The 26,362-nt window shown below is 47.1% G+C and overlaps 1 protein-coding gene across 2 annotated transcripts in view; it reads left to right on the top strand.

Moving 5' to 3' along the window:
- CDC42BPA (CDC42 binding protein kinase alpha) overlaps window positions 1-26,362 on the top strand; it is a 128,314-nt gene that overhangs the window by 94,732 nt on the left and 7,220 nt on the right. For both annotated transcript variants that reach the window (XM_069955101.1, XM_069955100.1), the window contains 16 exons: window positions 1,734-1,825; window positions 3,137-3,213; window positions 6,797-6,916; window positions 7,036-7,116; window positions 13,152-13,257; window positions 13,460-13,596; window positions 13,792-13,931; window positions 14,097-14,178; window positions 14,371-14,587; window positions 16,250-16,312; window positions 17,986-18,579; window positions 20,658-20,755; window positions 21,010-21,094; window positions 21,368-21,491; window positions 22,315-22,432; window positions 26,036-26,153. In XM_069955101.1, coding sequence (XP_069811202.1) covers window positions 1,734-1,825; window positions 3,137-3,213; window positions 6,797-6,916; window positions 7,036-7,116; window positions 13,152-13,257; window positions 13,460-13,596; window positions 13,792-13,931; window positions 14,097-14,178; window positions 14,371-14,587; window positions 16,250-16,312; window positions 17,986-18,579; window positions 20,658-20,755; window positions 21,010-21,094; window positions 21,368-21,491; window positions 22,315-22,432; window positions 26,036-26,153 — 2,252 coding nt within the window. The remainder of the gene's footprint in view (window positions 1-1,733; window positions 1,826-3,136; window positions 3,214-6,796; window positions 6,917-7,035; window positions 7,117-13,151; window positions 13,258-13,459; window positions 13,597-13,791; window positions 13,932-14,096; window positions 14,179-14,370; window positions 14,588-16,249; window positions 16,313-17,985; window positions 18,580-20,657; window positions 20,756-21,009; window positions 21,095-21,367; window positions 21,492-22,314; window positions 22,433-26,035; window positions 26,154-26,362) is intronic.

The raw sequence follows: 26,362 nt of genomic DNA, 5'->3' as shown, positions 1-26,362 counted from the left end.
AGCCCCCTGTTGCCCCCCCCCAGTAGTATATAGCCCCCTTGTGCGCTCTCCCCCAGTAGTATATAGCCCCCTGTGCGCTCCCCCCTGTAGTATATAGTCCCCCTGTGCACTTTCCTCCAGTAGTATATAGCCCCCCTGTGCACTCTCCCCCAGTAGTATATAGCCCCCCTGTGCACTCTCCCCCAGTAGTATATAGCCCCCCTGTGCGCTCTCACTACCTGTAGTATATAGTCCCCCTGTGCACTCTCCCCCAGTAGTATATAGCCCCCCTGTGCGCTCTCACTACCTGTAGTATATAGTCCCCCTGTGCACTCTCCCCCAGTAGTATATAGCCCCCTGTAGTATTTACCCTCCCCCCCCCCCCCCCGGGCGTTCTCATATAGCATAAAAAACACAAACACTTATACTCACCTGGGTCCCTGGGTCAGTCCAGAGTGACTGACAGGGAGGGAGCCAATGGCTCCCTCTCTGTCAGTGCTGCTGCACGGTAACTATGATCGCTCGTTACGACCGCCCATAGTTACTGTGCAGAGCACAGCTCAGTATACAGGTATACTGAGCTGCAGCAGGGGTCCGGACAGCTGGCCTCCGCTGTCTGGGTTCGGACCACGGTCCGCCAGTTGAGGACCCCTGATCTAGAGCCCTCCTGTAGCATATAGTTGCTGTGTGGTGTATTGTCACCATCTAGAGGCCTCCAGTAGCATGTAGTCACTGTGTTGTGGGATGTCGCCATCTAGAGGCCTCCTGTAGCATGTAGTCACTGTGTTGTGGGATGTCGCCATCTAGAGACCTCCTGTAGCATGTAGTCACTGTGTGGTGGGATGTCGCCATCTAGAGGCCTCCTGTAGCATGTAGTCACTGTGTTGTGGGATGTCGCCATCTAGAGGCCTCCTGTAGCATGTAGTCACTGTGTGGTGGGATGTCGCCATCTAGAGACCTCCTGTAGCATGTAGTCACTGTGTGGTGGGATGTCGCCATCTAGAGGCCTCCTGTAGCATGTAGTCACTGTGTTGTGGGATGTCGCCATCTAGAGGCCTCCTGTAGCATGTAGTCACTGTGTGGTGGCATGTCGCCATCGCGAGGCCTCCTGTAGCATGTAGTCACTGTGTGGTGGGATGTCGCCATCTAGAGGCCTCCTGTTGCATGTAGTCACTGTGTGGTGGGATGTCGCCATCTAGAGGCCTCCTGTAGCATGTAGTCACTGTGTGGTGGGATGTCGCCATCTAGAGGCCTCCTGTTGCATGTAGTCACTGTGTGGTGGGATGTCGCCATCTAGAGGCCTCCTGTAGCATGTAGTCACTGTGTGGTGGCATGTCGCCATCGCGAGGCCTCCTGTAGCATGTAGTCACTGTGTGGTGGGATGTCGCCATCTAGAGGCCTCCTGTTGCATGTAGTCACTGTGTGGTGGGATGTCGCCATCTAGAGGCCTCCTGTAGCATGTAGTCACTGTGTGGTGGGATGTCGCCATCTAGAGGCCTCCTGTAGCATGTAGTCACTGTGTGGTGGGATGTCGCCATCTAGAGGCCTCCTGTAGCATGTAGTCACTGTGTGGTGGGATGTCGCCATCTAGAGGCCTCCTGTAGCATGTAGTCACTGTGTGGTGGGATGTCGCCATCTAGAGGCCTCCTGTAGCATGTAGTCACTGTGTGGTGGGATGTCGCCATCTAGAGGCCTCCTGTAGCATGTAGATACTGACCTAACTCGTCTCACAAAGTTTTATTTTTATTTAATAGTAAACTTCAGGAATCTGAAAAGAAGAACCAGGAACTTGTGACAGAAATTGAGAAACTCAAATGGGAAACTGAAGAATTCAGATCAGAAAAAGGTAAAACATAGTGGAGACACCTAGGCAAAAACACAGTGATACCACAAGGACCAGTGATGCACAGTGATGCCACAAGTTTGTTGTTTCCGTCACTGGTCACTATAAGATCAGTCACTGGCCACAGATAAGAACTTATTTTTCCTGAACTAATCTGTGCTGCTGAGTGGCCCTGCTACTTGTCTAGTCTTTGAACTCCCAGTTCACCCTGTCTCCCACCTGATGATATGGCACTGCCGTCACATGCAAGTCTGTCCTCACTAACCTTATCGGCATACTGCTCTTCTGAAATATTCTGTGCTACTGGAGACATTCTGACCTGTGTCCATTCCCCTCCTCACCTCTTGCTGCTGCCACATTCAGTCTTGTCCTAGCTGACATCACCCCTGCCTTCCCACACTTTAGTCCTGGAAAAGAATAAATAAATAAATTCACTGCCTATAGGGTACCGTGATCCCCAGAATATTCCACTGAAAAATCACTGCCAAGGGAAACTTAAAACTGAGTTTCTAAAATATCACACCATAAACCAATTTAGTGTGCACCTATACCAAACCAAAAAAAGAGGAAAAAAAACAAAATATTAACACAAAAAATTTCCAGTCCCTGAAAGGTATGCAGGAGTAGGTATAGCCGGAGCGTGATGGGTATGTAAATTGGAAGTGCCTGAATGCCCGTATCACTGGGTGCCCAAAATAACCTAGCGCTAGGCGGAGTGATCATCCTAAAAAGCTCCTGGATCCTAACCCTTACTCTCCTAAGATAACCTTTAGATAATGATGGCTATCTATCTCACTAAAAGGGGGTCCAATGTACAATAACAGATACGGCATACACACTCAGATCCTGTGTACTCCTAATATCAAGATAGATGCTGGATAGAGGTCTCGCTTGTTTACATAGTGGAGTACACTAAGCCAGGTGGGCTGATAAAAAAGGATCAAACATGATACAACATGATTTTCAAAGAAAACATCAGCAGTTAGGAAGAGGCGATGAAATATACATCATTCTGATGGTACACATATTATCAATAGAACTACATGCATCTGAAGGATGTGATGTATGATGTGTATATGATGGACTTAAACAGATATATAAATATCACAAAAATTCTTTACAGACCAATAAAAAAAATATTCAAACTATATCCGTATATAGAAAAAATGGTAATACTCCTAGCACACTGGGCTGTACAGCGGTCGCAGATTCAGCTTAGCCTTCTGTACTGGTAGTAGGTTTGCTGTCAATCGCTGACTTGTAACATGTTTTTGACCAGGAATACATTTATATTTTATGTGTCGCTTCCTACAGGTGTCAAGCATCAGGAATCGCAGAATTCTTTTCTAGCCTTTCTGAATGCACCTACCTCTGTGCTCGACCAGTTTGAGGTAAGTGATCTCCATCCCTTATTGTATGATGTGTTTCACATAGACTTAGCTGCTATTGGCCAAATGGTTATCCAGGTATATCTTCTGATCTCCTCCAAACACCGTGCACACTGGCAGCCGCTTGGCTTTCTGAAAACAAGGGGATCGGACATGTTGAAATCAAACACACTTGACCATTTATGCCAATAGGAGGCCGGATCCACATTGGATAGTCGATAGGGTTAAAATATAGCTATAATAGGTGAGCGCTGTGTTCTGCCTCTTCTGTCTTGTTTGTCTCCTGCACAAGTCGTACTGGTCTTAAAGTCGCCTTTTTGTGAGCCTTCCTGCTCCGTCTATGTGTTTAGATCCCATCAAAGTATTTTCACGAGACAACAAAAGTCCTTGCATAATGGCAATGAAGGAGTTAATAGCATTATTCTGAATCAATACCCCAGTCTGTCAGCTCCCTAAAATGTCCTGATTCCCTTGGGCTGTACCAGGGATTGGGAACCTGTGGCCTTTATGATAGGAACTGTAGTTTAGCAACATCTGAAGGGCGGCAGGCTCCCTATCCCTGGCCTATAGGGGATTGAATGTATTTTCAGGAATTTGGCTCTAGTGGTGGAGAAGAGGAATTACACCAAAAAATAGAAGCTGAAGATTCTTTGACATGGGAACAGACAACTCCAGTCCAAGACTGTCTACACCTAAAGGGCTGTGGTCTACAGATGCAACCCCAACACTCCAGCTGGACAATAAAATTGTCAGACCCCAGTGCCGTTCCTTATCTGCAATGACATGAGTTGGAAGTGTTGCCAACATTACAGAGAGGAAGGCTAATAAGTGTATTGGATTAAACAATTGTAAGAAAAAGATGCACAGGTGACCCAAGTCTTGATACAAAAAAAACCTTTCCATTTAGACTAGAGTTCTGTACAGCAGCGCCCCCTAGCTGCGTTGTGTATCACTGCCGTGTATTTGTATGTCCTGAGCGGTCTCTGAGCAGTACGTGTATGTAACCTGTTCTCCTCTCTCTTGAAGCGATCTCCAGCCTGCAACCCGGCTAGTAAAGGCAGACGTGTAAGAGGCTGTCTTGCTTTGTGTGCTCCCCCTTTTCTGCCTGTGGTATAAATGTCTTTGATTTACATGGTCCATTCCAGGCTTCTTCTGTCTCTGCTGCATGTCGATTGGCTGCTCTGTAAAGTTTTATGTCAGGATTAATAAGGGGGCTATGGGCAATTTACAAGCATCACCTCAAAACCGCTGTTGGTGCTCCCTAGATGGTGGATTTTACTTTTCCAGGCCCCCATAACAGACCTCCACTATGTGTAATACTAGAACACTAATACATTAAACGTGCAGGCTGACATTTGTTTTCCTAGTGCTGTTATATTGTAACAAAAATTTGTAGCGTGATTTGTGTTTTCTATAGGTTGGTTTATATCAGTGATCACACACACACACACACTTACACTTTATTTTTTAATTATATCGACTTCAGATTAGAAAAAAAAACAAGGATTAAAGCTATCCCCTATCCACAGAACAAGTAATAAATAACCAGTTAGCTATCGTGAAAATGGAGGTGAAATGTCCCCCAAATGAATGGAGAGGCAGTGCCATTGCTCAATTCACTGTCTATGGGATCTTTGATCAATGGCGGGAAGCCCCTTAGAGAGTGCATAGAGTGGTGGTTACGCTTCAGACACATAACTCTCCTAAATGCCTCATCTTTGGCAGGGTTTGCGATGCCTTCAGGGGCACCTTCTTACATTACGTCTGCCCCATGAGGATGCAACTACACCTGGATGCGATGATGCTGTTTTGCCAGGAATACTGGCTGCATCATACAACCATTACCCACTGCATGTAGGTATGGTTTCTTCTGCATACAGTAGCCGCAAGATAATTACATACCCTTGTCCCTGTTGCAGTCTTCTTCACAGAATTGTCCCATCAAAATGAGGACAGTGGTCAAACCCAGAAGCCACCATATTCTTACCATGCTACGATTGTGCTGATATGGTTCCCTGCAGCACAGTATAAAGCTAATGTGCAGCATGCAGAGCATACCAGCCGCAGCTGCAGCATTAGCTTTATAGAGAGGAAAAAGAAGCGGCATAATTAAACTTCATTTTCACCTTTATAAAGCTACTGTTGCATCTGCAGCTGGTATGCTCTGTGAGCTTCACAGTAGCTCTATACTGTGCTGCAGGGAACCATATCGGCCCAATCGTGCTGATTGGTTCCCTTTAAGGTGTTATCCATGATTGCGGTATTACAGCTTGGGTCTATCGACTTGCATAAAACTGAACTTTAATACCACACACAAACTGAGGACAGGGTGGGGCTGTTTGTGGAAGAAAGAGGCTATATATTTCTAATCCTGGATAACCCCTTTAAGGGTCACCCTAAATCACGTATAGGGAGTTGTTTAGAGGTTACAAAGAATTTGTCACTTTGACTGACCTATTAAAGTCACTGTACCAGTTTGAGTAGTGATTTTCTTCCACTCACTACCTGGTCGGCGTTGGCCTTTCCATTTTTCAAAACGCCATCTGGTTCCCATGATGAGCGCTGTTTTTTTTTCATCTGCACTTTGGCCCAATCCATGACCTGGGTGCAGCCACCGCGCCCCAGTGTAATGATATCCCCTCCCTGTTACTATTATAACTAAGTCTGCCCCCGTCACCGAGGGGCATATCATTACGCTGGGGGGTGCCGGGCCTGTCTCCAGTGCATAGAGCAGGCCAAAGTGCGCATGATGAAACCAGTGCTGATCACAGGAACCCACGGTGGTTTGTAAACAGGACCACGCCACCGAGATCTCCCCGCCGGTGCTGTCTATTGAAAATTAAAAATAAAAACACTATTTGAACTGGTACTATGAAAATATTTTCATAGCAATATATTTGTGGATCCCATAACACCCAGTACAGTACAGTACAGTACAGTGCTGCCCAAAGTGCAAAACAGGGCTCCAACAGAATTCTGATAATTTGATGTCACATGGAGTATCACATGATCCCTCTCAACCAGTCAGCAGCTCCGAATAGGATCGCATGCTCCTAGGGGTTGTTTTGTCACATGATCCTTTCTAGAGTTGATGACTGGATAAGAAGGGACCATGTGATTGTGCCATGTAGCCGCTCAGAACCAGGACGTGTTTTCTTCAGCTCTCCTGTTTGACACTTTGAGGGGGGCTGCTTATTGGATATAGTTGCTATCTTAAACATAGCTTAGGGGATCACACTAATGCTTAGAAATCTTCATGGCAACAGGCTCACATTTAAGAATGGACATGCCCTTTAAGATCCTTCCCATAGCTGGCCTCTTTATGTCACATAACATTCTGCGGTGGTCTTGGTGTGGGTTGAGCCATTCACTATATATTAGTACTTCTTTAGCCTTGCTTTCTGCATATACACTACAGCTTCTGAGTGGAGCCTGTGCTCCTGAAAAACACAATTCACTCATCCTATGATTTGCAGGAGTTAGGTTGCTGTTTCTCTTTAAGTTGCACCCATCCCTCAGATTAAGAATGGAGGTGTCAGCGTTTTAGGTACTAAGGCCACTGCATTTTGTTTTTGTTTTTTATCAGATGGACTCTGTGGATAACTTTACCTTGTCCAATACTCCATCTCGTGACGAGGATGCAAAATCTCAGGTCATATCACGCTCCAGATCCCCATCAACCATGAGCGACATTGAGGCTGGCGAGGTAACACTTCCTGTCATTCTCCTAGTACATAGGCCTGGACTTTACATGCTGTAGGATGCAGCTTTTTCTACAAATATTGGACTACTTGCATTAACCTTGTACTACTTTTATCCATACAGACAGCAGATCACCCTCCACGCTCTGCGCAGACACCGACAATCAGAGCTTCATACCTGAGCTCGGGCTCCTCCACTCCTAAGGTAATGCAACTTATAGGCTCAGAGTAAGGAGGTTACTGACACAGACAAAGACAGTGCTATTTACAGATATATAAACATATGCATATCCTGTACATGTGTGTGTGTGTGTGTGTATATTGTAGGGATCTTCCCGGGGGATGGTGTGTTTGGACACAGTTCAGTCAGCAAAACTTGGACTTATAAAAAACAGCTTGGTGTTTATTTGTATCATAAACAGTCCATAACAGAAAATAGCGATACCGTGCTTTTCAGAACAAACAAAACAAAAGGTCCTGCCCGTCCGGGCACTTACTAACAACCGGTCACCTATCTGGCACTTGGTAAGTAGAGTCGCTGAGTAAGCCCCCCAGCAGCGACAGTATCCTTTGCTCGCAGCAAACCCAGCCTGCAGGCTGTTCACTCCTGACTGAGAGCAATCCCTTTCAGACTGACTAGAGCTTTTGCCTTCTCAGGCTGATTGGGATCAGAGCTCACCTGATCCCAAAACCCACACTGGATCGAGGGGGAGGGAATGGCAGGTCCCACTACCAACCTACCCACCATTCCAGTAAATCCGGCCCGGAAAATTTAAAGAACAACTCAGCAGCATATCACTGCTGAGTGACAGGTCTCTTCCAGATTTACCATCTCCCCATAAGCAGTAGTCTGGGTGAGATGTACCTCCCCTCGAGCACTTTTCCTGTGACATGTCCACATATCCCCCCCCTCTTTTTCAGACCGGAGGGCTGAGCATTCTGTCCCCACAGACAGTGTACCCTTGATAGGGCGTCAGCATTTGCCTGTAACTTTCCTGGCCTGTGTTCCACTGTAAAATTAAAGTTTTGGAGGGATAGAAACCATCTAGTCACCCTCGCATTTTTCTCCTTGTTCAGCTTCATCCATGTTAGGGGGGCATGGTCTGTAACTAACTTGAATTTTCTACCCAGCAAGTAGTACCTTAGGGACTCTAGGGCCCATTTCACTGCCAGACATTCTCGCTCAACAATGGCGTAGTTTTTTTCGGCCGGGGATAGCTTTCTACTCAAGTACATCACCGGGTGTTCCTCGCCATTCACGACCTGCGAGAGGACGGCACCTAACCCTGTATTAGAGGCATCTGTCTGGACCAGAAATTCTTGCCTAAAGTCAGGGGTAACTAGCACAGATTGTTGACACAAGGCAGATTTAAGGCTTTGAAAAGCCTTCTCGGCCTCTGGAGTCCATGTCACCATTGCGGACTTCGCACCCTTTGTCAGGTCAGTTAGCGGGGCTGCAACTGTGGCAAAGTTTGGCACAAACCTACGGTAATAGCCCGTAATACCCAGGAAAGCTCTGACCTGTTTCTTTGTGAGGGGTTTGGGCCAATTCTGTATTGCCTCAATTTTATTTAGTTGTGGTTTCACTAACCCCCTCCCAATAATGTATCCCAGGTATTTGGCCTCCTCTAAGGCTAGTGCACACTTCTCTGCATTGATGGTTAACCCCGCACCACTTATGGCCTCTAACACCGCCTGGACCTTACAGAGGTGACTTTCCCAATCAGGGCTAAAAATGACCACATCATCGAGGTAGGCAGCAGAGTAATCCCGATGTGGTCGCAGGATCAAGTCCATCAACCTCTGAAAAGTGGCAGGGGCTCCATGTAACCCGAATGGCATCACTACGTATTGGAAGAGCCCATCAGGGGTGGAGAATGCAGTCTTCTCTCTAGCCTCAGGAGTGAGGGGGATCTGCCAGTAGCCCTTTGTGAGATCGAGGGTGGTTATGTACCTGGCACTACCCATTCTCTCAATCAACTCATCCACCCTGGGCATGGGGTACGCATCGAACTTGGAGATCTCATTTAACTTTCTAAAGTCATTACAGAACCTCCAAGTTCCATTGGGCTTTGGGATTAACACAATCGGGCTGGACCACTCGCTCTGGGACACCTCAATGACTCCTAGGTCAAGCATACGTTTTACCTCGGCTGACACCGCCTCCCTCCGTGCTTCTGGTATCCTATAGGGCTTAAGGTTTACTCTGCTTCTAGGCTCAGTTTCAATGTGATGGTGAATGAGATGCGTACGCCCTGGGAGGTCAGAAAACTTGTCTTTATTTTTCTGCAAAAACTCTTTAGTCTCCTGCTTCTGTGACACTGATAGAGTATCACCAATCTTGACCGGAGGGATTGGTTGTGACAAATGATTAACAAAGTTTGTCGCCACCAAGGATTCCCTGTCTTTCCAGGGTTTGATCAAGTTTATGTGATAAACTTGAAAAGGCTTCCTTCTACCTGGTTGGTGTACCTTGTAGTTGACCTCACTGATCTTCTCTACAATTTCATAGGGACCCTGCCACTTTGCTAAGAATTTACTTTCTACAGTGGGAACAAGAATGAGTACCCGGTCACCTGGGCTAAATGTCCTGATTCTGGCAGAACGATTGTAAATTCTGCTTTGGCTCTCTTGCGCCTTCTGGAGGTGTTCCCTTACTAGGGGCATTACAGTGGCTATACGGTCCTGCATTTGTGCTACATGCTCTATAACACTCTTGTATGGGGTGGACTCACTTTCCCATGTCTCTTTCGCTATATCCAACAAACCCCTAGGGTGACGACCATAGACCAACTCGAAGGGAGAGAACCCTGTGGATGCTTGGGGCACTTCCCTAATAGCAAACATCAGGTAAGGTAGTAAGTGATCCCAATCCCGACCATCTTTTTCCACTACTTTCTTTAACATATGTTTTAGGGTTTTATTAAACCTCTCCACTAATCCATCTGTCTGGGGATGATATACAGAGGTACGAAGGTGTGAGATTTTAAACAGTTTGCATACATCCTGCATCACCTTTGACATAAACGGAGTACCTTGGTCGGTCAAGATTTCTTTGGGGATCCCCACCCTGGAAAACATATAAAACAACTCACGGGCAATTGTTTTAGATGCAGTGTTTCTTAGGGGTACAGCCTCAGGATAGCGGGTCGCGTAGTCTTAACACAACTAGAATGTACTGGTGTCCCCTTGCCGACTTTACAATGGGACCCACCAAGTCCATTGCAATGCGGTCAAAAGGTACCTCTATGATGGGGAGCGAAACCAAAGGACTGCGGAAATGCGACACTGGGGCGCTAAGCTGACATGTGGGGCACGACTCGCAGTAATTTTTTATGTCAGCATAAATCGCAGGCCAAAAAAACCTCTGGAGGACTCTCTCCTGTGTTTTATCTGTCCCCAAGTGGCCCCCAAGGACATGATTATGGGCCATGTCGAGTACCTGACGCCGGTACGACTTAGGCACCAGAAGCTGTTCCACAACCTCATCATTAATCTTAGTGACTCTATAGAAGAGATCATTAGTCACAGAAAAATGTGGAAATTTTTTCTCAGCTTCTGGTTCCTGAGGTACCCCATTCATAACAGTGACCTGCTCTCTAGCATTTTTGAGAGTGGGGTCCTGTAATTGTGCAGTACCAAAATTATCCCTAGACACCTCTAAGTCTGGAACATTCTGCTCAGTGGGAGGAGACTCTTCCTCACCAGCCAGGACCTGCAAAGGAAAAGCATCATATTCCTCCTGTACATTTTTATCATTTACCGTGGGTAATGCAATAGACTTAGGGGTCTCCTCACTCCTTTCAGGGGATTGTTGTTTTCCCCATAGAGCCCAGAACAATGGAAAATCACGCCCCAATATCACATTATGCATAAGGTTTTTAACCACACCCACTTCATATTGTACAGCGCCTAGTTCAGTCCCGACATTAGCCAGTACTATAGGGTAAACCTTTGTATCACCATGTATGCACACAACGCTCATATGTCTTTTTGGCACCAAGTCCCCAGCCACCAGGCTGGCATGCACCAAGGTGACAAGGCTTCCTGAGTCCAGCAACGCCTTAACAGGGAAGTCATTGACAGTAATGTTGCAGACTTGTGGTTCAGTCTCTAGTCCAGGAACTGCAACACATGACGGCTCCGCAAATAGCGACTGACGCCGGCTAGCGTCACACTCCATGGGCTCAGTGGTAAGAGGGCAATGGGCAGACACATGTCCCGTCTCATGGCATCTCCAGCACTGGATAGGGCCTGGTCTCCTTGGCAGGGAGTCCTTTTTAGGGCCACTTAGCCACCGGGGACCATCACCAGTCTTTTGCCCCTGAGACACCTCCTGAGCGCTTTTCCCTCTATCAGCACCCCTCCACACTCCCCCAATAGATGGAAGTCTCTTACCAGATGATGGCACAGATCTGGCACTCCGGGGAGGTGACTGTGCTGCAGGAACATCACGGAGGTAGTCCTCGGTCGCCTGGAACCTCTCCACAAGGCTGACGAGTTCGTCGGCACTCCTAGGGTCGCCTTGTCCCACCCAGCGTTGTAGATCAGCAGGAAGGGCACGGAGGTAGCGATCCATCACGACCCTCTCTAGGATCTGGGCAGGAGTAGAGGTGTCTGGCTCCAACCACTTTCTTGCCAAATGGATCAGGTCGTACATCTGGGACCTCGCTGATTTGTCGAGACGGTAGCTCCAGTTGCGGACCCTCCGGGCACGGACAGCAGCAGTAACTCCTAGTCGGGCAAGTATCTCCGCTCTTAGCGAGGATAGTCTTTGACCTCTTGCTCACTGAGGTCATAATAGGCCTTTTGAGGTTCGCCTGTTAAATAGGGCGCAATCACTTCTGCCCACTCAGTGGAGGGTAACTTCTCTCGCTCAGCCACCCGCTCAAAGACAGTTAAGTAGGCCTCAATATCATCATCAGCAGTCATCTTTTGCAGCGCTCGCTGCACGGCTCTTTTCACAGACAAAGTCTCTGGTGCGGCTGCGGCCACCAGCTGGGGATTAGCACCTGCAGACGCCTCCTGCTTTGCGATTAGGTGCTCAATAAGTTTCTGTTGTTGAGCCATCGCTTGCTGATGTGCAGCCATTGTCTGTTCATGGCACAGGTTAGCGGCTGCCTGATCCTGTTTAGCGGCTGCCTGATCCTGTTTAGCGGCTGCCTGAGCCTGTTGTTGTGCGGCCAATGCCTGTTGTTGTGCGGCCAATGCCTGTTGTTGTTGCAAACTCACTTGCATTAACTGCTTCATCATCTCCTCCATGTTGCTTGGCTGCTTTTGGAGTAAAGCCGCAGCCTTCACCCAGGACATACGCAGCTGTAGCCAAGTTGATGCACACCGTTGCCCCTAGCAACCGTTTTGCCCGCTCCGCAGCACCAATTGTAGGGATCTTCCCGGGGGATGGTGTGTTTGGACACAGTTCAGTCAGCAAAACTTGGACTTATAAAAAACAGCTTGGTGTTTATTTGTATCATAAACAGTCCATAACAGAAAATAGCGATACCGTGCTTTTCAGAACAAACAAAACAAAAGGTCCTGCCCGTCCGGGCACTTACTAACAACCGGTCACCTATCTGGCACTTGGTAAGCAGAGTCGCTGAGTAAGCCCCCCAGCAGCGACAGTATCCTTTGCTCGCAGCAAACCCAGCCTGCAGGCTGTTCACTCCTGACTGAGAGCAATCCCTTTCAGACTGACTAGAGCTTTTGCCTTCTCAGGCTGATTGGGATCAGAGCTCACCTGATCCCAAAACCCACACTGGATCGAGGGGGAGGGAATGGCAGGTCCCACTACCAACCTACCCACCATTCCAGTAAATCCGGCCCGGAAAATTTAAAGAACAACGCAGCAGCATATCACTGCTGAGTGACAGGTCTCTTCCAGATTTACCATCTCCCCATAAGCAGTAGTCTGGGTGAGATGTACCTCCCCTCGAGCACTTTTCCTGTGACATGTCCACAATATATATATATATATATATATATATATATATATATATATATATATATATATATATATATGTACATATGCACATCCTGTGCACACACATGGTGCTGGACCCATCTATGCACATACACACATCCTATACACAATGCTGTACACATCCATCTCTCTCTCTCACATTTACGGTGCTGTACATATCTATACATAAATACACATATGCACATCCTATATACACGTAAACAGTGCTGTACACATCCATGTCCAGGAGAAGAGATTATTGTAATTTTCTTGTCTTGTAGCCCAAAGCTCATCAGTTTGTAGTCAAGACTTTCAATACGCCAACAAAATGTAACCAATGCACCTCGCTGATGGTTGGGCTCATCCGACAGGGCTGCACCTGTGAAGGTGAGTGTCCATAGTAGTTTGGGCAGGAGGGGTCTGGTTTAAAGAATTTTTTTTATTTCCTGTCAGGAAATTTTTTTTGGGAGGTGTCAGACTCACTGGAGGAATAAATCTGCTCATGCGTTACACCAAGAGCCCTTTGATGTTTTAATGGTGTCATGCAATACCATTACATTGATGACATCTTTTTTTTGTCTTTTCGCAGTGTGTGGTTTTTCTTGCCATGTTACCTGTGCGGATAAAGCACCTTCTGTGTGCCCAATCCCTCCTGACCAGACCAAGGGTCCCCTGGGCATCGATCCCCAGAAAGGAATTGGGACCGCGTATGAAGGCCATGTCCGTGTAAGTGACTTTGTTACTGCTTCAACTCTGCATTCTTAAAAAAAAAAGTTTATCTTTCAGCTGTGTCTGCATGACTGAGATGGACTTCAATAGAAATTGTACTGTATCCTATCACACACGCACGCCCATGTGCTTTGTCATAGGCACGTAATGTAGATACTAATCACCTGTCATGTTGTTGGTTTCTTTTTGCAGGTGCCCAAGCCGGCAGGAGTAAAGAAGGGCTGGCAGCGGGCACTGGCTGTCGTATGCGACTTTAAACTCTTCTTATATGATATCCCAGAAGGGAAGACGTCTCATCCATCTTGTGTAGTGAGTCAGGTGATTGATATGAGGTCAGTATATAACATTACAGCCCAGACCTTCATTTTATTTGAAGGTCTGGCCTTTGAACATTGTTTTTATGTATAGATTTAATGTGCAACAATTCTGGCGTCCTGCTGGTGATAGGTGATCTCTGGTAATAGTAGTGTCTGATTCCTACCATGTATTGGCTGCAGGGACGAGGAGTTTGCAGTGAGCTCTGTCCTGGCATCTGATGTCATCCATGCCAACCGCAAGGATATTCCCTGCATTTTCAGAGTAAGTGAAAATTTATAGAGCACCATATACATGAATATACAGTAAGATTATGTAGTGTGTCACCATGGGGATGCTATATACTCATCCATGATGATTGCAGTTCAGCTTCAGTTCTTTTTTTAGATGCAATAAACTGATTGCGGTATATTAGAGTGTGTTTACTCAGTGGTTCTGTCATCTTTCCATCCTAAGGTGACAGCGTCCCAGCTGTCAGCTTCCAGCAATAAGTGCTCTGTCCTGCTCCTGGCGGACAGTGAGAGCGAGAGGAGCAAGTGGGTGGGGGTGCTGAACGAGTTGCATCGGATCCTAAAGAAGAACAAGCTGAAGGACAGATCCGTCTATGTGCCCAAAGAGGCGTATGACAGCACGCTGCCGCTCATCAAGAACACACAGTCCGCCTCCATTCTCGGTGAGTCCAGGGATTATATACAGAATCTATTGCAGGTAACATGAAGAAGGAGAAGGCGTCATCCATAGCAGCCAACTGCATTCCAGCTCTTATTCTATAGAAGCCTGGATCTGATAGTTTCCCTTTAAATAAGCAACCAATCAGCAGGTTAGATGCTTCTAACCTGCTGATATGTCCCTATAGCTCACGAGATTCAGATAGATTTCTCACCTTCATCCTTTGCACTGTTTTCATGCAGTTTGTAGTTAAGTTGCTAAGTTAATAAGGCATTTTGACACACTGGGGACAGGACTATGACCTTCTGTGCACCGATTCACCCAGCTGGCCCAGCGGTGGTGCACATGGGTGCATTGGGGGATGGTAGTCCCACCCCTAGTGCACCAAATTGCCTTATTAGCCTATGGATTTAACCACAAACTTACCTTCATCCTCAGCACCCTGTGAGCAATAGGGAGATATCAGCAGGTTAGACGTGTTAGACGTAGTTTCCCTTTAATATTATAGATTGCAGTCTGATGCCTGTGGAGGGGGGAAGGGCAGCTGTTGTGTTATTTGCGCTTTTGCTATTTATCTTAAAGGGGTATTCCCCCCAAGCGCTAAAAAATGAAATGCTCCCAAACCTAGCTGTTCTCACTTACCAAGTCTCCCTGAGTATTTTAAACCGTCTCCCATCTTTCTAGCTGCTGACGTTCCTGGTTCAAAAGTTTTTTTAAAAGACCTGTTTATGTCCAAGATGGCGCCGGCCAGGAAACTACATTTCCCATCATGCAGTTCTTCTCCCTTAGCTTTCTTTCCTGCCAACTGCTCCTCATTACTACATTGTATGAGCGAAGTGGGGCTAGGTATCATTGCCATAGAGCAGTCAGAGAGGGAGACTGATGTGCAGCAGTGCCTGGTTAGGTCTCTCTGACAGCTGACACCCTTCCCAGCCCTGCTGCAGGATCACTGTCTGGCCTGTGTAGCCCGTCCATGATAGCAACCACCTCCTCCCCTGACCCATGCTTCTCACTGTGTCATTCTGGTCTCCTGCAGTCCCGTCACAGCTAACACTCACAGCTATATGCAAGTGACAGAGTCTGGGCTTCACACAGAGAGAATGAAAGAGATAAAAGCCAGGGGGAGGGGGGAGAGCTGCCCGGACCAGGCTACACACACCGTGAGGGAGAACGTTATCAGCATAGGGGGGAGGAGGGGGAGAGCTGCCCAGACCGAGCTTCACATACCATGAAGGAGAAGGTTAGCAGCATAGGGGGGAGAGGAGGGGGGAGAGCTGCTGGGGACGAGGGAGAAGGAAACTGATCAGCACGGGCTGTGTATGCTGACAGAAAGAGACACACAGTGAGGAGGCTGAGGGAGGTGGAGCTAGAGTTCGGCAGCAGGGGCTGTCAGGTGTCCTCACTTCAGCCTATTGACGGGAGGGAGGACACGTGACAGCCGACTCCGAGGGTGGGGGCCATGAGAGGGAGCGTGTCGGGGTAAACTGGATTGAGCTCATTCTCTGCATGCACGTGGGGTGAAGAGACAGGAAAAACAGCAAAAGGACACAGAACACATCATAACTTGTATTAGCCAATATGTGAAGCTGTGATGGGCTTTTACATAGTGTCAAAAAGATTTTGGGGGGAATACCCCTTTAATTAGCTTTTATTCCTGTTCTTGCAGATCACGAAAGAATCGCCCTTGGAAATGAAGAAGGGCTGTTCGTCGTGCATGTCACCAAAGATGGTAAGATGGGCTTTGATGGGGACATACCAGCAAAACAAAATGTTCCCAATCTCTAGTCTGACAAAGGTATCCTCCATCCACAGCCAGTGGTCGGACCCCTGCAATCTACCGACAGTGGACCCTACTCTGTCTTTGGATGGAGCATGCATGCTTATTGACTGTTTTTGCAGCTCCCATAGAGCATGAATAAAACAGCAAGTACATTGATCAGCTGTTTCTGCCAGCTCTTACTGAGATGAATGGAGATGGAGGCAGGGTGTATACACAACTTGCCACTGCAGGAGACAGGGGCTCACATTCTCTTGTTGGATACGGGATAACTTTGTCAGATGTGAATTCCCTTTTAAAGGGGTATATTGGTTTCAGCAAATAAGTGCAGTTTGTGTATATAATTGCCAGTGTACGTTCAGTGTCAAGTATTTGTACAGTAGATCTCTGCTTACTGTCATTGCGTGGCAGCCTACATGGTTTACTTACTGTGCATATGTCTGTCCAAGTTAGAGGACACAGTTTTGGTCAAAATTTTCAACCTCAAATTTCACTAAACATCCTTGTGGAATTTAGAAATGGATTTTTCCATGGATTCAGGCTTCCCGTTCCTGCTCGAAATATCAATGGAACATGAATGTGAATTTACATGGATCTGCAAGAAAATTGAATGCACAATGCCCTATGTAAACAATGAATGACAGGAAGCAGACATCTTGGAAATGAAGAGAAATTGTTAGGGAAAGTTTACTGGAACACATTCAGCTCTTTGCTAAAAATGAAAATCAGATCTGCTGTTCACAGTTGCACATGATAATTTTTTGACATACAAGTATTTATGTATCAGTCAAAAACAGCTGTCCACAGCTTGATTCCAACAATATTGTATTTAATATCATTCATTTTAATGTTGCTAATGTGCAATATCAGACCCAGCCTGACAGCAGGGGTGGGGCTGTTTTTAAAAGGAATCAACAATGTTGTTTCCAATTCTGGAAAGCCCCTTTAAGACTTACTCTAGTGTGAGACTACCCAGGAAGCACATTGTTTCCTTCTTGGATTGTTTCCTTCTTGGATTGTTTCTACATGATAAAAATAATAACAAATTGAACAATAATGGTAAAAGTCATCATATATATATATAGCAAATGTTGGATTTAGTTGCATCATAAGGGTATATTCACACGAACGGGCTCGCAGCGAGATTCTCGCTGCGAGCCCGGCAGGTCCTGGCAGTTCCCATACACTACATACTTGCTGCGGTCTAAACGACCGCAGCGAGTATGTAATTCTGCCGCCCTTAACCCCTTCTGCTCCCGGCCGGCTCCCCCGCTGTAAGCATACTTTACCTGTCCTCTCTGCACGGGTCCGGCGTCCTGCTCTCCTGTCCGGCCAATCAGTGGCTGCAGCTGGGCAACACACTGATTGGCCGGACGGGAGAGCAGGACGCCGGACCTGTGCAGCAAGGACAGGTAAAGTATGCTTACAGCGGGGGAGCAGAAGGGGTTAAGGGCGGCAGAATTACATACTCGCTGCGGTCGTTTAGACCGCAGCAAGTATGTAGTGTATGGGAACTGCCAGGACCTGCCGGGCTCGCAGCGAGAATCTCGCTGCGAGCCCGTTCGTGTGAATATACCCTAAGAGACTATGCACTGACTGTTTCCTTTCCTGTATTTTTTCTGTAGAAATCATAAGGGTCGGAGATAACAAGAAGGTTCACCAGGTGGAGCTTATACCGAACGAGCAGCTAATCGCTGTTATATCGGGGAGGAACCGCCACGTCCGGCTCTATCCCTTGGCCTCACTAGATGGGAGAGAGACTGAGTTCTTCAAACTGGCTGAGACAAAGGGCTGCCAGGGTATAGTTTCGGGCCAGGTGCGGCACGGGACCCTCACCTGTTTGTGTGTGTCCATGAAGAGACAGGTTCTCTGCTATGAACTGAACCAAAGCAAGAGCCGGCACAAAAAGATCAAGGAGATACAGGTCCCTGGCAACGTCCAGTGGATGGCCATCTTCAATGAGCGCCTCTGCGTGGGCTATCAGTCGGGATTTATCCGATATCCATTACATGCTGAAGGGAGCCCGTACAGCCTTCTCCATGCTGACGACCACACGCTATCATTCATCACACAACAGCCCACGGACGCCATTTGTGCAGTGGAGATCTCTAATAAGGAATACCTGCTGTGTTTTAGCAGCGTTGGGGTTTATGTTGACTGCCAGGGTCGGAGGTCGCGGCAACAGGAGCTCATGTGGCCAGCAGCTCCATCAGCGTGCTGTAAGTGTGCAAAAATCTTACCGTAACTGGAAGGTTTCTGATGAAGCTGTTACCGTTCTACTAATAATGACAGATGCCAATTGTATCCTCACCGGAGATGCCCCATTTATTTTTAGGGTTAAGACCACACACTGAAATCTGCATCAGAAAATCCACACCAAATCATGCAGATTTGTTTAAGCTTTGCTATTGCAGATTTGGTGCAGATTTATTGCGGATTCTGACTTCTGAAATCTGCAGCATCTCCAACACTTACATCACACGTATCAAACTCAGGCCCTCCAGCTGTTTCAAAGCTACAATTGCCATTATGCATGGACAGCCAAAGCTAAAGCTCTGGCTGTCCAGGCATGATAGGAATTGTAGTTTTCCAACAGCTGGAGGGCCTGAGTTTGACATCCCTGACATACATTGATATACAGCGGATTTGTCAGTCGCACTGCAGACCATCCTGTGTATTTTCTCTGTAGTCTCTGGGTGAGATTTCTTTACATCTCACCTACATTGCTTGTTCTGCTATCAGCGTTGATTTTTCAGTGGCTGTACCCTTAAAATGTATCTATTTTTTCTTGTAGATATGTGGGATGGCTGTCATTGTAGTTCTAAATCTGCTTAGCTAGGCAGTGATGCACTCCCTGTGCTCGTAACTGCAAAAATAAGCCCTTTAGGAAAGGTGGGTGTATGACGTATCCAACGGAATCAGTAGAGACAAGACTTTCACAGCTTATTCTATTGATCTCTATAGTGGGAAGAGTTGTTAAAGGTAACCTGTCATCATTTTATGCTGCCTAAATCATCTGTGATGAGGGAGGTTCCGGGAGCTTCTCTCCACCTCACTGACCTTGATTAATCGATCTTTTCCTATATCCAAACAAGGAGGGAGCTATCAGTCAAAGCTGGTGGGCCAGAGAGAAGTTAAAGATTTCCTTTTACAACTTCAAGAACTTTTCTCAAGTTTTCCCATCATAGAGATCAATGGGATTTGCTGTAAAGGTCTCAGCTCTATGAATGGAGAGATGGCCATTCATGTCCAAGTCTATGGAAACAGCTGAGATTATTATGTAAGTGTAAAAAGGAGAAGGTGGATCGTGAGCACCCAGACAAGATTAGAGAAGGGGTCTAAGTCATGGCAGAGATCTGCCGGTGGGTAGGAGAGGGCGGTAATCTCAAAAAGGTGCATTGTGCCAGTCACTAATCAGGGTCACAGATTCAACACCTGACAACCTGACAATACACAACACAGTTTTCTAAATCCGTCCAATGTCTTATGTCAAGTCCTTTCTTAATATATACGTATAGCCGTCAGACCGCCATTATTCTGTTATACAGCTTTATTATTAAACAAAAAAAAAGATTATATTTCTTACAGCCTAGGGGGAGCCCAATGCACACAGCTTTACACAGCTTCCACTGATCACAATAATAAAGTCTGTAGTGAGGTGTGTGTGTGTGTGTGTGTATATATATATATATATATATATATATATATATATATATATATATATATATAAAAGTAAGAAAGACCTGCAGCACTCCTCAATGTATAGGAAGGTGGGTGCCAAGCGGTCAGCACAAGGGTAGAGTGGTATATAAACGGGTAGAAAACCGCAGCACTCGAAGTACAGTCAAGAAAACGTGATGTTTGCAAGTTTTGGGTGGAATAAACATCACGTTTTCTTGACTGTACTTCGAGAGCTGCGGTTTTCTACCCATATATATATATATATATATATATATATATATATATATATATATATATATATATATATATATATATATATAAAATTTTTTTTTTTTTTTTTTGTTCCCAATTGATATACCTATATAATTGCATATCTATTGTGATAGATAAATTTTAAAATGTATTTATATTTACAGTGAGTTGTGTAGCCTCTTCAGTCACCTGATCAGCGAGCCACACTGATCTGATACTTATAGGGGAGACCTTCATTATTATGATTAATAAAAAAAACATCCTCCTGGTGCCCGTCACATGGGCACCAGGATGTAGACCAAGGGCGCCATGTTGTATTATTGACCACGTCTATTACCGTCTGACCACTTCCTTCTACCTGCAGGCTACAATGCCCCGTACCTCTCCGTGTACAGTGAGAATGCAGTCGATGTCTACGACATTAATTCCATGGAGTGGATTCAGACTATTCCCCTTAAGAAGGTAACCGATCACACACTATGGATGCTCTGACATCAGCTGAAAATGACATGTGGGAGTAGCCTTGGGAGCCGTCAGCCAATCGGCATCAGTGGGAGGAGTCCTCAGCAGTACTGATTGGCTGAGGGCAGTGTTGGTCCTGTTCAGCTGGGTCGCAGATACAGTATATACAGTACCTGCAGCCACTATCTTTTTGCTACTTATTCCATGTATTTTCTATGACATTTAATGTGACTCTCCTTCTCTTTCATCCTAAGGTGCGTCCACTGAACACAGAAGGTTCTCTCAATCTTCTGGGATTAGAAACAATACGACTTATATATTTCAAGAATAAAATGGCCGGTGAGTTAATGATGGAAATCATAAGACCAGAACTGGTTTCATATGTTCTCACTTCTTACTAAAAATGTAATCAGCAATTTAAAACATTTTCCAAAAAGATTCACCTTGTTTGTATACAAAACCTTACATACATACATACATACATACATATACACACACACACACACACACACACACACACACACACACACGTATATATGGAAGTCATAGTGTTTCTGCAGACTCAGTATAGATTCTTCCATCCTGACCTTACTTTACTTTGTTGTTTTTTAGAAGGGGACGAGCTGGTTGTTCCTGAGACGTCAGACAATAGTCGGAAGCAAATGGTGAGAAATATCAACAACAAACGGCGGTACTCCTTCCGCGTGCCAGAGGAGGAGAGACTACAGCAGAGAAGGTAGGAAACCACTAAAAGGATCTCTGTCAGCATATGTTATCCAGCTCTAGTCAATGCAAAATCTTTATGTGAACACAAAGACCTCACTATTCTGCTGGTGCGGTCACTGTGTATATACATTACATTACGTATCCTGTACTGATCCTAAATTACATCCTGTATTATACTCCAGAGCTGCACTCATTATTCTGCTGGTGGGGTCACTGTGTACATACATTACATTACTTATCCTGTACTGATCCTAAATTACATCCTGTATTATACTCCAGAGCTGCACTCACTATTCTGCTGGTGAGGTCACTGTGTATATACATTACATTACTTATCATGTACTGATCCTGAGTTGCATCCTGTATTATACTCCAGAGCTGCACTCACTATTCTGCTGGTGGGGTCACTTTGTACATACATTACATTACTGATCCTGAGTACATCCTGGATTATACTCCAGAGCTGCACTCACTATTCTGCTGGTGAGGTTTCTGTATACATATATTACATTACTTACTGGCTGGCAAGTGAGTTCAGCTCTGGAGTATAATACAGGATGTAACTCAGGATCAGTACAGGATAAGTAATGTAATATGTGTAAACAGTGACCTCACCAGCAGAATAGTGAGTGCAGCTCTGGAGTATAATACAGGATAAGTAATGTAATTTATGTACACAGTGACCCCACCAGCAGAATAGTGAGTGCAGCTCTGGAGTATAATATAGGATGTAACTCAGGATCATTTCAAGTTGATAGAGTGAGTTACTTGTCCTGTTAATATCCGTGACTGTTAGCCGTGCGTTGTCCTCACTTACTGTTTCTATCTTACAGGGAGATGTTACGAGACCCAGAAATGAGGAACAAGTTAATCTCCAACCCGACAAACTTCAACCATATAGCACACATGGGGCCTGGAGACGGTATCCAGATACTGAAAGATTTACCTATGGTGAGAGACAAGCGGCTGCCAGACCAAACAATTAGACCTGTGTGCTGAAAACCTCATTAATAACAATCCATCCCTATCTATAAAAGTAATTGCTTTAGTTCAAAAATCTGTGTATCTTTTTCCTGTGGTGTAGCATCTGCGAGATCTTATAACAAGGGCATCTATATGATGGCTATATTATAATATTAGATGCTGAATGCTTCCCCTCCTGGAACCAGCTTCTGGGGTTTTGTGTACTGTGTCATCCACCAGGACATTATGATGGAGCGTCATGAGAACAGCCCTGTCAGTTGCTGTCAGCCAATCAGCATTGCAGACAGCACTGGCAGCCATTGTGACTGGCTGGTCAAAGCCGACAGGTTCTCCTCTCATGTGCCTTGATGCCAGACACAAGTCTAAACTTTGGCTTTGTCCCTTGAGGATAACGCTCTTTGGGTATCAGGAATGGCTCTTGCAGTAGATCACCCATTCATATTAGTGGCCACTCGGCTGTCATGTCAGCTGTGTTTCTATTTTGCACAATTTTTTGAGATCTCTGTTTCCTGTCATTGAATGGTAACACAAAGTCTACAAACTGGACTGATACATCGTAACAAACTATGGAGACAGGAGAGAGATCCGTGCTGTCATAATGACTTTGCCTAATGGAGTTTTTCCCTCCCAAGCAGAATGTTACTGGTGACGCTGGACTCGTGCTTCGTGCTGATTGTGTCTTCTTATTCTGTCTTTTTTTTTTTTTTTTTTCACTAGCCCAGGTCCCCTAACCCATCCCCCCTCCGCCATCACTCCAGCCTGATCTCCACTCCAAGCAACTTTGAGCACGTCTATCACATGACTGCAAATTCTGCTGAAAACTTTCTGTCCTCCGATCCTGTACACCCTGCCACCTCTTCCTACTCCTCCCCGTCTCTCAGCACCACCCCTGGCTCTCACAGGGTATGCACAGCCGAGCCCCTTCGCTGTACTAACCTATGTGGTGTGCCTGCCTCCATATCACCGCTTCTTGTGGCTCCTGATCACTGTTCGCTCCTCTACGTCTACTGCTCATTGCTTCATAACATTTCTCATCATATGTCTACACCCTTGACCGCACACCTCCATGCTCTCCTGGTCACTGCTCCACACTCCCGATGCTGCTCTGGTCTTCTCTTCATTGCTGCATTGCACCACACCATTGATTCCCATTTTTCCCAGTCACTGCTCCTCGCTCTTCCTGGCCACTGCTCCTCGCTCTTGCTGGTCACTGCACCCCTTTCTCTTCTCTCCTTCCAGTCACTGCTCTTCTCTCTCCTTCCAGTCACTGCTCCTCTCTCTCCTTCCAGTCACTGCTCCTCTCTCTCCTTCCAGTCACTGCTCCTCTCTCTCCTTCCAGTCACTGCTCCTCTCTCTCCTTCCAGTCACTGCTCTTCTCTCTCCTTCCAGTCACTGCTCCTCTCTCTCCTTCCAGTCACTGCTCTTCTCTCTCCTTCCAGTCACTGCTCTTCTCTCTCCTTCCAGTCACTGGTCCTCTCTCTCCCCCCAGTCACTGGTCCTCTCTCTCCCCCCGGTCATTGCTCCTCTCTCTCCCCCCGGTCATTGCTCCTCTCTCTCCCCCCGGTCATTGCTCCTCTCTCTCCCCCCGGTCATTGCTCCTCTCTCTCCCCCCGGTCATTGCTCCTCTCTCTCCCCCCGGTCATTGCTCCTCTCTCTCCCCCCGGTCATTGCTCCTCTCTCTCCCCCCGGTCATTGCTCCTCTCTCTCCCCCCGGTCATTGCTCCTCTCTCTCCCCCCGGTCATTGCTCCTCTCTCTCCCCCCGGTCATTGCTCCTCTCTCTTCTCCCGGTCATTGCTCCTCTCTCTTCTCCCGGTCACTGCTCCTCTCTTCTCCCGGTCACTGCTCCTCTCTTCTCCCGGTCACTGCTCCTCTCTTCTCCCGGTCACTGCTCCTCTCTTCTCCCGGTCACTGCTCCTCTCTTCTCCCGGTCACTGCTCCTCTCTTCTCCCGGTCACTGCTCCTCTCTCCTCTCTTCTCCCGGTCACTGCTCCTCTCTCCTCTCTTCTCCCGGTCACTGCTCCTCTCTCCTCTCTTCTCCCGGTCACTGCTCCTCTCTCCTCTCTTCTCCCGGTCACTGCTCCTCTCTCCTCTCTTCTCCCGGTCACTGCTCCTCTCTCCTCTCTTCTCCCGGTCACTGCTCCTCTCTCCTCTCTTCTCCCGGTCACTGCTCCTCTCTCCTCTCTTCTCCCGGTCACTGCTCCTCTCTCCTCTCTTCTCCCGGTCACTGCTCCTCTCTCCTCTCTTCTCCCGGTCACTGCTCCTCTCTCCTCTCTTCTCCCGGTCACTGCTCCTCTCTCCTCTCTTCTCCCGGTCACTGCTCCTCTCTCCTCTCTTCTCCCGGTCACTGCTCCTCTCTCCTCTCTTCTCCCGGTCACTGCTCCTCTCTCCTCTCTTCTCCCGGTCACTGCTCCTCTCTCCTCTCTTCTCCCGGTCACTGCTCCTCTCTCCTCTCTTCTCCCGGTCACTGCTCCTCTCTCCTCTCTTCTCCCGGTCACTGCTCCTCTCTTCTCCCGGTCACTGCTCCTCTCTCCTCCCGGTCACTGCTCCTCTCTCCTCCCGGTCACTGCTCCTCTCTCCTCTCTTCTCCCGGTCACTGCTCCTCTCTCCTCTCTTCTCCCGGTCACTGCTCCTCTCTCCTCTCTTCTCCCGGTCACTGCTCCTCTCTCCTCTCTTCTCCCGGTCACTGCTCCTCTCTCCTCTCTTCTCCCGGTCACTGCTCCTCTCTCCTCTCTTCTCCCGGTCACTGCTCCTCTCTCCTCTCTTCTCCCGGTCACTGCTCCTCTCTCCTCTCTTCTCCCGGTCACTGCTCCTCTCTCCTCTCTTCTCCCGGTCACTGCTCCTCTCTCCTCTCTTCTCCCGGTCACTGCTCCTCTCTCCTCTCTTCTCCCGGTCACTGCTCCTCTCTCCTCTCTTCTCCCGGTCACTGCTCCTCTCTCTTCTGCTCCTCACACATCTGCATTTTTGCTTCTCATGCCTTCACCTGCTTGCTCTGTTGTCCAGGGTTCCCACCACCTGTTTGCCGGCTGTGAGGCTATTGCCCTGTGGTTCCTTCATTTTTAGAAATTTTAATTCAGTTTTCCCTTGCAGTATATTTGCAGAGCTCAACACTAAGGGCTATGAGTTTCCGCTCCCCCCCCCCTGTTATTATAGGCCTGACTGCTTAACATTATAATGCACCCCCGCTTATCAGTAAGCTGAGACTTCAATGACATCAGCTCAGTTATAGCTGCACAGCTCTCGGGGTAGGGGGGCTGGTATCTTGGATTGTCATGGTTCATCCTCCGACATAGAAGTCATTGTATATTTCACATCTTCTGTCACAGAAGCATCATGTCATCGCATAAGATCCGCATACTAAACCATGGTATGTTTTCGTAGTCACGTGACTTGCTGTCTCGGTGTTGGTTCTGGAAGCTTCAGCCTGGATCGTCTTGGCTTTCGCCTCCTGGAGCTTCAGCGTCTGTTTTGCTGATAAATATGGCTGCCGTCCGTCTCTATAACGCTTTTATCCCCCATGGGTAAAGGCGACCTGTAGACTCATAGCAATGTTTTCTTCTTCTCCTCTACAGAACCTCCGGCCCCAGGATAGTCGCTCCATGTTCAGTGGCTCTGTCAGTATTCCGTCAATCACGAAGTCCCGTGGGGAACCGGGACGGTCTATGAGCGCCAGCAGTGGACTGGCTGCACGTAAGTAACCGCGTTGGCACAAGCTGCAGCCACTAATAACCTTGCTGCATAGAGAGCGTTTGCAGGTGTTTCTAATAACTGGCCCATGTGAAAGAGCTGATGACCAAGAAACCTTTTGATCAGCTGATGATTGCATCTTTTGTGTCTAATCAGCCACACAATGGGCAGCAATGACCCATCTAAATGGGACTTTAGTCATAGGACTGTAC

Source organism: Dendropsophus ebraccatus, chromosome 15, assembly GCF_027789765.1.
Source record: "Dendropsophus ebraccatus isolate aDenEbr1 chromosome 15, aDenEbr1.pat, whole genome shotgun sequence".
Taxonomy (NCBI): Eukaryota; Metazoa; Chordata; class Amphibia; order Anura; family Hylidae; genus Dendropsophus; species Dendropsophus ebraccatus.
Note: the sequence above shows the minus strand (reverse complement) of the source record. Positions and strands in the feature narration are given on the sequence as shown.